This window comes from Alligator sinensis, unplaced genomic scaffold, assembly GCF_000455745.1.
Source record: "Alligator sinensis unplaced genomic scaffold, ASM45574v1 scaffold442_1, whole genome shotgun sequence".
NCBI classification, from domain to species: Eukaryota; Metazoa; Chordata; order Crocodylia; family Alligatoridae; genus Alligator; species Alligator sinensis.
This window is the reverse complement of record NW_005841829.1, coordinates 7,197,143-7,210,858: the sequence shown is the minus strand read 5'-3', so window position 1 is coordinate 7,210,858 and position 13,716 is coordinate 7,197,143. Positions and strand designations below refer to the sequence as shown.

Here is a 13,716-nt window from a genome sequence, read left to right as displayed (position 1 = left end):
TCCACACAAGAGGACGGTTGAGCTGAGGGCAGTATATGTTTATGGTAACCTGCTGAATTACTGGCATTTTGAAGGCCTGCCTCAATTTTACTACAATCACAATGGAAGTCATGATGAGTACTTTCTTCATCATCCTTATAATAGATAGAGAACTAGCAGTGACTGAAAATGGAGCTGGACATTGAGAGCAAGGGGCATTTTGTGGTTTCTAAAGACAACAAAAGAAGTATATGAGTTCACTTTGTAAATCTTTCATCTTCAATATAAATGCCCAAGACCTTTGCACTTGGCAATAAATCATTAATATGCCTTCTGCTAATCACTGTAAAAAGTAATTATTAATTGTTTTCTTGGTTTCTTTGTGGTGACAAATAATTCCTGGAGCATTACATTGTAATTTGGTATTCATTAACATGTACTTATTCAAGTGCTATCAAAATTGTTAGCATATGTGCCTTTTCCACATGCTGACTTAACAGCTAGCCACTCTCCTTACTTTTATGTACTTTATTCCATGATCAATCTCATAATATTGAGCATGGGATTTTATATCTGCTTCATAACATGGTGGAAAAATATGCCCCTTGAAGAGGTAGGGGGCTAGATTTCTGTATTGTCTCCATTCAGCACAAAAAGAGATTAGAGCTGTTCAGGGGATGTTGGCAGCCTCTTGGCAGGATCTCACATAGTTGCGGGCTGGATCTGGCCTGTCAATCACTTTCTTCCAGCCCATGGTGCCCCCAATGACTTGCACTCCCTCCATCCTAGCCACCCACGCGTACAACCCCCAAACATACCCTACTGGACTTTGCTCCCACCCTCTTGGGCAGAAGGGCTTAGCCCAGCCAGCAGCTTCTGGGCGAGACTTCTGCTCGCTCAGGGCAGCAGATAGGGAGTGGAGTTGCAGCGTATGTTTTAGTGTATGATTTGCGTTTTTTCTGGTTCTAAGATGGCAACCCCCCCTCCCAAAAGGAGTATGGGGTAGGGGGAGAGGACAGCAAGGAGAGGGACTTGTGGTGGCAAAGGTCAGGGGCTTGGGGGCAGGACTTCTGGTCCCATGTGGTGACCAGGGGGCAGGGCAACTGTCAAGGGGCAGGGTACTATGCAGCCCCCAACAGTTTGCAAAACTTGTTAAGCAGTCCTCTGCCCAAACTAATTGCCTGCCCCTGTTCTATCTTGTATTATTTTATCTTCTCTTCAGCCTTTTGAGTCAGAAGTCATAGGCAAAATGGCAGAATCAGAGAGACAAAGGTGCAAACTGAATTACCAATAAACAAAGGACATAAAAGGCAATAAGAAAAATATTCTATAAATATAACAGAAAAACAAAAAAGATGAAGGTCCACTGCTTAATGGGAAAGGAGAGTAACAAATGACACAGAAGGCTGAAATGTTTAATATCTTTTTTTGGTTCAGACTCCACGAAAAAAGGTTATTTTTGAATATATGTTTCACACACTTTTAGCCAGCAGCTTTGAACACAAGCCAGAAAGGAGTGGGGGACAGGTTAAAAAATATTTAGTTAAGTTAGATGTATTCAAATCAGCAAAGCCTGATAAAATTTACACTAGAGTATTTAAGGAACTAGCTGAAGTAATCTCTGAACCATTAGCAATTATTTTTGAGAAGTCACTAAGGATAGGTGATATCTCAGAGGACCGAAGATGGGAAAATCTAGTACCTATATTTTAACAAAGGGAAAAAAAGAGGAAGCAGGGAATTATAAAACAATCAGCCTAACTTTTAAAAAATGCTGGAATAAATTGTTTAATAAGAGATTTATATACCCCAAGAGAATGATAACAAACATCCAGCAGGGAGAAGTCAAGAAGAAATTATGTCAAACCAATCCACTTTCTTTCTTTTCATGGGGAAACCTCCATAATAGGTAAGAAACAAGAGAAGTGATAAATCTTGATATTGCTAAGTCTCTTGACACAGTGTCACATGGAATTCTTGGAAGTAAGCCAAAAAATAAGGTCTAGTTTAAAGGTAGGTGTACAACTGACTCCAAAAAATGCATATGAAAGGGTAGTTACCTGTGTCTACCTGTCAAGATGGAAGGATATAGTAAGTTCATACTCAGAAAACATAGTAAGACTACTGCAGTTGTCTGTCCTGGGTCCAGTACTAATCAATAGTTCCATTAGTTGACTTGGAGGATGGAACAGAGAGTACACTTACAAAATCCGAGGGTGACAGAACCTGGGAAGGAACTACAACAATACAGAGAACAGGATTAGAATTCAAAATCATCTTGAAAAATTGGATGAAAGTATTTCAGTAAGATTAAACATATCTTTCTTGAATTTCATGTACTACACTTAAGAAGGAAAAAATTAAGTGTAGAAAAGCAAAACTGAGAGTATTGCACAAAAGGGTACAGGGATTACAACAAAGAAGAAACTGAATATGAGCGAACAAGGTGATGTTGATACAAAAAGGCGAAACTCCTTCTGTGGTGTAATAACAGTAGTGTCTATGTAAAATATTGGTGGCTCTTCTTGGCATTGGATGAACCCCAAATGAAGCACTGTGTTCAGTTTTGAACACTTTGAAGACAGTTCAGGGAGCAAAAAGAATAAGAGTTTTATAAATCCCATGGGGGAAAAATTTTTAAATTGTATTTGTAAAGTCCAGAAAAGGGCAGATTAAGGGAAATCATGATAGGAGTCTTCAAACATGTAAAAGAGAGGCAGTTCACCTGTTCTTCATGTTTACCCTTGGTTTGCAACAAGAGAAACTTTTGAAATACAAAGATATTTAAGCACTGGAACAAGCTATTTTGGGTTGTTGAAGAGTCACTGAACGGACTTGATCTTGAACCTTAGTCCTGACTCAGAGCAACAGGGTGGACTAAATGACCTCGTCTGATCCTTGCCAACCCTATTTTTTTGTGATTACTGTGATTTGTCAGACAATGGCAGATAGGTACTTCATATGTTCTCTCCATAGAATTAAGAGAGGACAACACAAGAGCAAAATAATTAAATCGAGAGCCATCTTTTATAGTTAACTAGTATTCCTAAACAGTACAACAAAGTTATAACATGTTGAGTCAACATTTGTTTCCTTGGTCTCATTACAGAACATTTGACATACTGTCTGTACCTGCAGTACCCCCAAAATAATTTAAATCCACAGAGATTTCCATCTTAAGACACTAGTAAAAACAGCAGTTCCTAAAATACAAATGAATCTTTACACAATAACTAGTGAATGCCATTCTGTATATGACAGATCCCTATCTTGCTATCTGTTACATGGAAGTTTCTGTGGTAACACAGTTAAATATTTCCAAAACAGTGCTCTCTATATATGGGTAGAATTTATGGGTTGGTGTTTCAAATCGGACAATTTAGGTATCAGTTTAAAAGGATAGAACCATTGTTCATTCTGCAACAAATTCAACATAGAAACATGATTGGAATGTACAAATCAGTGAAAATACAAAGCCACTGCTGTGGGGCATCAATTTACAGTGTCAAGGTGAGTGAGTTTTGGAGCTTTCTTTGGAAGGTGCCTCTAAAATGCACTAAACATTGCTTTTCTAAAGTGTGGGATTTTAAACAATATCTTTAAACAATACCTTCCTTTATATGACATTAATTATGGGTAAAACTGGGAAGCAGATGATATTATCCCCATTTTGCACATATGATAATGAAGGCAAACAGAATAAGGCCAAAATATTCAAAAGTGGCCACTGATTTTATGTTCACCCTTGAAATGTCTTGATTTTCAGATTTTTGGCATATGACACAAAATAAGGTCTGCTGTGCATATTGGGTTCAATGTGCACCTGCTTTCTGGTAGTAAAATCTGGGGAAATGGGCATAATTATGTAGATCTTTTTCCAAACCTCTTGGCTGCTTCAATATATCCTCCTCAATGGCCCAATCAAAACACCTATGGAGCTGTAACTCCTCAGTGCTGTCAGGGTGGGAAAATTGCATAGCTAGTTTCCTCCTGGTGTTCTCCATCTGTCATGGCTTTGCTCAGTGTACTAGCAACCTCCTGAGTATAGGGTGACTGAACAAATTTGCTTAAGTGGAAGGATAAGGGGGTTAGTCTGGGAGCGTGGAAACCTGTCTCCCTGCGTCTTCATGCAAGTTTCCTGTGTGGCCCTAGATAAGCCACATACAGCAGTGGTCAGCAACCTTTTTTAAACCTGCAGGTCAAAATGATCCAGTTCGGGGCAGAGGCAGGTAAATGGGTGGGTGCCCAACTGTCACCCCTGTGTTTCCACTTGGCAGCATAGGGAAAGTGTCTGCTGCTGCCTCCTCTTTCTATGGCAGTGACCACAACCAAATCCCTGTGCTGCTGAATGCCGCCAAAGCCCCATGTCTATGGGCTGCATCAAATGTTTTTTCAGGCCAGATCCAAGCTACGGACTGTAGATTGATGATCTCTGACTAGATCCACAGAAAGACTTAGCTATCCTCAGTGGACTTAGGTAGATTTTAGATACTGAAAACCAAAATTCTTAGCCTTAAAATTCTCACTTGGGTGCTGACTAATCATGTAAAAACCTGAGACCCAGTCTACATTATGAGGCTGCTGAGATTATAGTTTTGCCAAAACAGCTGTAATGCTGGAGCTCTCTAGTGGAAACATGGTGGTAGAAACTTCTGCTTTTCTACCTGCCTGAACAACAGAATCTCTATAATTCTGACAAAATGGATTGGGAAAGGAGATTTCTGGCACAGCTCTGTCAGTGGGCGATCATGACAAAACATGTAGACTAAGCCTAGGTTTTTGCCACCAAAGTTCCTTAGGCAGTTAGGGCATTTATAGACATGCTCCTGGAGGCAGAGGACGTGCTTCAATTAGTGAGCTACGCTAATTAAAAGCACCCGAGCATCATGTGTATCAGCATCTCCACACTGAAAAATGGCGGCAGGGTGCTTTGGACTAAAACTCATTGAATGAGCTGTAGTTTAAACAGGCCTACTGTCATTTTTCAGCGTGGGGATGTTGATACACGCGACATTGGAGGCTGATGGATCGCGTTAATCTCTGTGTTCCAGCAGACTCGATTAATTGAGTCTGCCCCAACACACTGGATTTACAGCAGGTCAGAGCAACCTCGCTGCACGTCTACAGAAGTCCTTAATGTTCTGCTTCTGGGCATGCCCAAAAGTGTCTCAATCTTGACATGACTGAGCAGCTTGTTGCATATTTCATCTGAATCTCCTATTGGGAAACAAGCAAGATCCTTTAATGTTCCTAAAAGACCTAACCCAGTAAGTATGCTCTAATTTGGGAAAAGATTCAAGGCTGTAAATCCCATCTGCAGGTCGGCATCTAAGAGGGGAAGATTTAGACACATCCCTCTCTTCAGTGGTTCATAATGGCTGACTTAAGCTGCTCCCTGATCAGCATGCCAGGATATCATAAACCCCATTCTGAGACCTATGTATTATACAGAGATTTAAGGCATCTATCTCCGAGCTGTGCATTCCAGGCTGGAGGCCAAAAGTTAGGTGGTGTGATGCTTAGCACTGTGAATATGACCCCTAATCTCTTTGTTTTAGTTCCCAGTAATGAAATAAGTTATTATTTAAGACACTCCCTTACTTGGAAGACATCAGGGGTTGGGAATTGAGAGATGGTCCCCTCAGTTGGTAAGATAGTTGGAGACACTAGTGATTAGTTGGTCATTCAGTTAGGGTGATTAGTTGGTAAGAGATAGACAGAGGATCCACAGAGGTTGCTTACTGCTCAAAGATTAAAGTTGTCTTTCTCATTCATTGTACAGTATGCTTGTATTTATTCAACCTAGTTATCATCCTTACATTCCCTGTCTCAAAAAATGATGACAGCAGAACTCTCCTACCTCACCGTGGTACATTTATTAAGGATTACAAGGTGCTCCAGTACTACAGTAATGGGGGCAATGAGTACCTACGATACGCATATAGCCATGGATACGGCTGTTCATGCTGGATCTGGGAACATTCTAGATATCTTTACTTCTGGTGTGATGCTGAAGAGTCAATATCCTCTGTACCTGAATGCAGCTTCAGGTTTCTTGGAGGATAATGCTCATGCTGATGACATGCCATCTGGTCGGAACAACCTGTATAGTGGGGGAGATCCCTGGGTATAAACCACCGCTCTGAATTAGTACCGAGGGGCAACAGCCCTCTAGGAACCAGAGTGGGAAGAACAAGCAGAGCATAAAAGATGTGTGATTAGCAGAGATCGAGCCAAATGAATCTCAATATTAATTATATAGGGACCATTCCTAAAATGTACTAGCCATCTGATGAGATTTCCTGCTGCGCCAATAACAGCACATGTTCAGCATGTTTTTCACTGAATATGACAATAAATTATCCAAAAATCAATAAGGACTGCCTTTTTTGCCCAAATTGTACCCTGTTAGAATATATAATTCAGTCTCAAGTAACTTTCCACAGCATGATATAAAAAAAAGAGGCATTTAGCCTCACATCTGTATTAGGGTTAAAAACATACTGTTCTCTTCTACATGTATGCTGCATGATATGAGCAGCCCCTTTGTGCCTAACTTATTATTTTAAATAGGAGGTGATATATAAATAATAATCATTTATGCAGGACTGAAAAATCATATGCAGAAACCAAGGTGCGTCTCAGACAGAGAAAGAAAAACATATGCTGAGATTCTGATGACATTTCAGGTTTAGAAGGAAAAACTGAAGTATAAAAAGAAATAGCATTTGTCTCTCTTGTAAGTGCATGCTATTTGATGCAAAGGTCAGTGGGCTTACTATCACCACCTTCACATCAGCAGTAGCTAGTCTCCTTTTTTTTGCTTTCACTCCCTCAGGAACTGGTACAGTTAGCTTAGTCTGGTCTGACTGGCCTGATACGTTACCCTGTCTATAAGCAAAGAGAGTGCATCATACCCTAAAATACAGGGCAGGAGGCCAAATGCAGCAGTTATGCTATTGCTAAGAGAGTAGGTTAGGAGGCTACAGACTGCAAAATCTAGGTGGCTGGGATGACCCAGGATTCCTGGAGGGGGAAAAAATTAATAAATAAAAAGCAAAGATCTTCCAAGTCGACACCAATGCAGCTATACTGCCTTCTGCCAGGTTCAGATGCCTGTGAAGGCAAGTACATCCTAATGTGAAGGGCTGTTTTCAAAATAGAATCACACTGCTACACAGCAACCTCTATGTAATAATCAGTTCAGTTTGCTGCAGTAGACCATCTGCTTTGCTTGTGCTGTAGTACGCTAACACACACTATCTGCTTACACTGCTATTGAGCATATTGGGGCATCAGCAGCACATAGGCAATCTGATCTATGCTGAAAATGTTAGTGAGCTGACTAAAATTAAATGAGCTGAGGAACGTAATTTCTTCTCTCCATACAGAAAGAAACATACTTGGAGAACAACAGAGATGTATGTGTATTCAAGTAAATTGCATATTACAAATAAGAGTTGTATCTATGATTCACACACAGTATAAAGATAGAAAATTCCACTTGACATGAATTTCCTAGATAAGACTATTGCAGTCAGCTGTACTATCTGACAGTGATACCATACTGTCTGTATGTAGCAGTTCACTGCCCCCAAAAAACCTCCCAATCCTCCCCCAAATGAACACAAATACAAAACACATAGAAATACCCAGTACTCTAAGACACATACTATCAAAATTACAAAATACACCCATTGATTCCACCATCACGGTTCAACACATAATGCAGAACACACCCACCACAATTACCACCACCAAAAATACAAAGCATGCACCCCAAAACCAACATCCTACCACCTCCCACACACAACCCCGCAAAATACAAATAACACTCACTACATAAGCTAGCACAAATACAAAGCAAACAACCTCCCCACCCCATGCCCCACCAACAAAAAAAGACAAAATCAGCCCTTTACCAAACCTTGTGCTCTCGGAAATGCACAACCTCCCAGCCACCCCAAAAACACCCCATTAATACACACAAACATATCCCTCTACCACCACCATCTGCTACTCATCCAAAATGCCACCCCCAAAAATTCTATAATGCTCCAAAGAAAAAGCATCCTCCCATATTCCCCTCATGCCCCTTTTTCTAACCTGCATATCAAATCCATTTTCTACAGGGCTATTCTTCCTTGGTGGGAGTCCATCTCCTGCATTCTCATGTCCAAGAGGAGACTTGAGGGGTATCTGGCTGGAATAGGATGGCTTGGTGACCTCCACCTTGTTCCCAAACTTCAGGTAACAGGGCTGAGGAATGGTCCTGGCCGTCGGCACATGTAGGATGGGAGCAGCGCTGTGTACAGGTTTAGGTAGTCCTGATTTCATTTTGGAGGCTACCAGGATGGCTGGCATTTTCTCTTTCTGCTTTCCTAACACGTTTCTGTCAGCAGCAGCAACAGTAGTAGCAGCAGCAGCAGCAGCCAGGGAGACAGAAAAGACACGTTTGGGAAGCTGCTATGCTCAGGCAGCCCTGCTTAGATCTGGATGCTTCAAAAACGGCTTATCAAATACAAGAATGAAAGAAAAAGACACTGTTTAGCTTAAAATACCTTCCAGCGTCTTGTCAGCCTTCCACCTGTTTCCTCTATTTTCTTTTTAAATTCTTAACCACTGTCTTCCTTCCTTTCCTCTTCTATTGCTACTGCTATTTAACTTGTAAAATAGCAGTAGCAGCAGAGTCAGCCTTTCACTAGCTGACTCCTATAATTTCCTTCCTTGCAATAGGAGACTTTTACTTCATTATCTTGTCACCGCATCTCCAAAGTGAGGCAGCCTTTTGGAATAAAAAAAGGACCTGCTGCAGTATATGCCTCCTGTTCTGTGCCTGTGTGTGTGTGTGCGCGAGTGCGTGCTAGAGACACAGAGAAAGGCAGAGAGAGCAGGCAGGATTTCCAGCTTAAGATGTCTTTTCTTCAGTCTTAGCCAAGAAGCAGATGTAGCTCAGTGTGTTAATGACTGATGCCCTTGGATATGAGCCTTAGAGAATCAAGCTTCTTAGTCTTAATATCTGTGAGCAAGACAATGATGCTGAAGCAGAAGGAGAAATGTCCATGGATGACATTTAAACGATAATAAAAAAAGAATGCCAGTTGTTACAAAATTCCCTGGCTCCTCCAGTGCTGATCATGAAACCTTGAGGAAAAATTCAGCTGTCAAAGAGGAGGGAAAGCAGCCACCACCTCATTTTAAACATCAACCCTGAAACAGGTTTCAGCACTGAACTGCTAAAATATCGTGTGTGTTCAAGGCAGCCTGCTGCTCCTACACCAAAGAAGGCTACAGAGATTAGCTGGTGGAGGAGAAGGTTGCAATCTGACAGTACAGTAAAACAGTGCGGCCCCCTGATTGGTCCTCTCGACTCAAATCAGAAACAAAATATCTCTGCAAAAGAGGAGTGGCTTCAACTGGCAGGAAACTCCATGACTGTGCTCAAGTACAAAGCAGGATCTGTAACAGCTCTGCTGCAGCACTTATTGCGCTTCACTAACAGCAAGGATGCGTTACAGGCTGCACAGAGGGAGTTTCCTACCCATTTAGAGAGAAAAAAAAAGCATAAACATTTTCAAATTAAAAGCACATGACACTGAATCATTACTCAGTTTTTACTCACTCTTCAACCAGGAAAACAACCACTGGAACTATCAACGGGAATTGGTCTGACTAAGGTCTGAATAATTTAACCCTTTAGCAGAAACACTCTTGAATGTGTACGGTAGCTTTCATTTCAGGACTTGCAAGGGTAAATGTGATAGAGTTATAGGTTTTCCTCTCTGTCGCTCCACAGAGAACAAGCTGCTACAGGCTCCCTGCTGTGGAGGCTTGGAGCTTTAGCTCATGCTGACCCTTATGTTTTTGGCTGTTGAGGTCTCTGCTTCAGTCCCACTGTGTTCCCTAAAATAAGTAGGGCTCATTAGTCCCATTTTTACAGATAGGATAGCTTGAGTGACAGAGAGAGGCTAATGCTCAGGTCCTCAAAGGGACTTTGGTGCTACAAAGCCCAGAGTTCCAGCATCAATTTATATTTTTTAAACATCCTGTAATAAACTCTACAGCCTTGAGTTAGGTGCCTAAAATCCACGTCTAGAGTTAGATGTCTCAGAATGGGATCCGTATAAGCCAGCACAGGAAGAAATGCTGAAGTCAAAGATGTACTTTGAATCACATCACGCACCACGCCTCAAATCTCTTTTTGTGCCCTACTCTTCCAGATCACAATTCTCAGCACAGATCCCTTGCTTGAAGGTAGTTGCTTAAAGCCTGTCTTTCAAACACCAAGCAGAGCGGGACTTGGGGGCATGAATACAATCAGGCTGCAGACAGAATCAAACCCAGGTCTCCACACACCAGGGGCTCAGATCACTGAACCCTTAAATAAATGGAAGCAAAGAGGGAGGAGGGGGAAAGTGGAAGTGTCAGCAAGGCAGGCAGAATTAGGCAACAAGGGCAAGACTGCAATTGTGGATTTAGGCAGCTATAGTAGAAGATAGGAGGAATTTAGGAGCTATATTCCTTTAGTGTTTCTAGCCTTCAGTGATTTGCCCAAGGTTTGATAGTATTTATATGACAGAACTAAAAATAAATAAATAAAACTCTTATTTCTTCTTTTAATCACACTGTCTGCTGTCTGCACCACATTTCTATGTGATACAGGCCCAATATACTTCTTCTTTGATCGAATTACATCAGTTCAAATAACGTCAGAGTATTTTTTGAGATGTTTTATATTAACTCAGTCATATATAAGCATATATATGCAAAGCCTGTACACACATCACTTTAATCTACTGTGTCAGCACTGGCCACTGATTCATTGCTCAAAATCAGTCAAGTATCACTTCTACAGTTTGCTTGAAATCCACGTTAACTATATTTCTTTACTTTTGACAATCCTGCCCTCACATACACTGGCTCTGTGGGCTGCCTTGCATTAACTTTAAGTGGGTAATTTTTTTATCAGTAAATGTGTTTTCCCTCTAGTCTCCCTGTCCACTAATCTCAGATTACAAACTGTTCATCTCTCTTTTTGCATCTCATTGGGACAGACCATCCAATGTTTTCTCGTCTGCCACAGCATGATGCTTAGAAATTATCATGAAGACAATTTCAAAGCATTAAGAACTTAAACAAGTGGAAGATTTATCAGATACCAGAACTGGTGGTTGTGGGAGCTAAAACATCCCTCAAATTCCACTACACTTACCTTTGTTTCAGTGTAGGAAACTCATGCTTTTTAGCTGGAACAAAACAAAGCAAAGATACACAAGAGGAAACCTTGTAAAATATTCAGTCTACATACAGGCTGGTAGAATTCATTTTGCTGTAATATTTATAAATTACCATAGGAAGCAGAAGATTTAATTGATGGCTTTGTTTTCTGTCTTTTGTATGAGACATTTGTTCAGTCCAGGTCACTGTCCCCATCTTCAGATACTTCTGCTGATTGCTGTAGCTCTTGCTGCATCTTACATACATGGGAAGTTTAGGTTAGATATTAGGAAGAACTTTTTCACTAGGAGGATAGTAAAACACTGGAACAAGTTACCAGAGAGGTGGTGGAATCTCCATCCTTGGAGGTTTTTAAGACCTTAGCTGGACAAAGCTTTGGCAGGGATGACCTAGCTGGGGATGGTCCTGCTTTGAGCAAGAGGTTGGACTAGATGACCTCCTGAAGTCCCTTCCAGTGCTAATTTTCTATAATTCAATAACCACAATCTGAATTAAGGAAAATAAATCCCTTTACTGCTACTTTTTAAATTACTGTTTAATATTGTGCTTGTAAAAGATGGTAGAGGAGAGTTTCTTTGTCCCAAAGAACGGACATGGTCATGGAGAAGAACAGGTAATGATTCCATGGACTACTCCCAACCAATATGCCCTCACCCTTACCTACTGTAATCTACACTGTATATGCTTTTCCACGTCTATTCAATTTATGGCCTCTGTTGACTGCCAGTTATTTTGGTGTTTTAATTATATGAATGCCAAGCCCCCAAAATCTAACCTAAATTCCACATTTCTAACTATCTCCATTATAAATCCTCTGTGATCTAATCTCTGTTTTATGGGTTATGTTGTAGCTATCAACCAAGTGATACAGAAGCAGAGCAGGCTGTTGGAAAGATACAACAGTATCACATCACAATGTGATGTCATAGCATGTTAAAACAGTATATTACAGGCTAAATAGGCAAAGGCAAAGAAGCTCTATCTTGGCCTGTCTTTGGAGATTATTGGTTGTTTTCTACACCAGACTTGACTTGTTTTTTAAGGATTAGATTTTCAACTCAGCCTAATTCATATTGGAAGTCAGTGGGAGTTGGAAACCTTGAAAATCCCAGTCTAATTTTTAAATGCCAAAATTTAACTTCTCTAATAACTTTCAGTAATAAAGGACGAGGGAATCACAGAAAAATAGGGCTGGAAGTACCTCAGGAAGTAATATAGTTCAGTGGTTCTCAACCTTCTTTGTACCAGGACCCATTTGTAAACATCAGTGGCCAGTCTTGACCCAGTGCCCCTCACTCCTGACCTGCTACCCCCTGCCCTTAGGCCCCAGCCCTCCAGTATGTGGAGCAGAGGGTAGGTATGTAGGGCAGAAGGGGTATCTGTGGTGCATGGGGAGCTGCAACAGTCCCTTGCAGGCTGGAACTCTGCCAGCCTGCAAGGGAAAAGTCATCTTGTAAGAGCCTGGTTAAATAGAGAGCTGACAAGAAGTTCAACATTTACTTGTTGATCACCTCATTTTGGAGGATGAGAATGCCATTCTAGAGTGCACTGCAACATTTTTGTAGGAGGAACACAGCCAAAAATACAAGTTTAAATACAGGTTTATTCCCACAGCTTTACCACAATGGGCAGAAGAGCTCTACATTGGCATTAAATGAAAAAACTAATGAAACATAATGAAACATATCCAAACATGATTAAGAAAGGTGTTTCTAGTTCCTCAATAACAAACTTCAAAAAGCCTCTTTAGCCTCACCATTAGGACCTTGTTTTCTTTGGGGAAGCTTTACCCACTGTGGGCAGGGGACCCCAGTTGCCACATATACCCTGACTGCTTCCTGGGCTTACCTTCCATGATACAGATTCAGTCTCTACTCTTCCTGTGTCTCAGTCCCACTGTCCATATAATTAATAAAGACATTAGTGTCCAGGAGAGGTCCCTGTGGAACCTCACTTGATACCTCCTCCCAATTAGACATCCAACCATTGAACATGGTGATCCAACCAATCATGTGTCCTTAGTTTACTAATGAGAATGGCATGGCAGTGTCAAAAGCCTTGCTAAAGTTGAAGGTATACCACATTTAGTGTTGTCCCCTGCATCTATGAAGTCCCTCACCTTGTCATAAAATGAAATCAGTTTGGTCAACAGTGACTTGCTCTTTACAACTCCATGATTGCAGTTGCCAATCAACTTACTATTCAATGGCGAGGATATCTGAGAACTCATGGCACGCGGGAGAGGTTCCTGAAGATTGGAAGAGGGACAATATGGTGCCTATCTTCAAGAAAGGAAGGTAGAAAGAGCTAGGGAACTACAGGCCAATCAATGTGATCACAATCCCTGGAAAGTTGACTGCCACAAAATAGCAGTACCAATTAATACTACCTTTTGTCACGGGCACAAATTTTGGGCACTTGTGGTGCAACCAAGGGCAGATGTCTGTTTGCTTTCACTTTGTGCTGACCTGTGTCTGCAGCATAAGTAATCTCCTCTTT

General features: G+C 41.1%; 1 protein-coding gene across 1 annotated transcript in view; it reads right to left on the bottom strand.

Annotated features, from left to right (window-relative positions):
* Nucleotides 1-9,257, bottom strand: part of NAV2 (neuron navigator 2) — a 420,322-nt gene extending 411,065 nt beyond the window's left edge. Inside the window, 1 exon segment of the mRNA XM_025200388.1 lies at nucleotides 8,086-9,257. Coding sequence (XP_025056173.1) covers nucleotides 8,086-8,343 — 258 coding nt within the window. The 5' untranslated portion in view covers nucleotides 8,344-9,257.
* Between the last annotated feature and the right edge of the window lie 4,459 nt (nucleotides 9,258-13,716).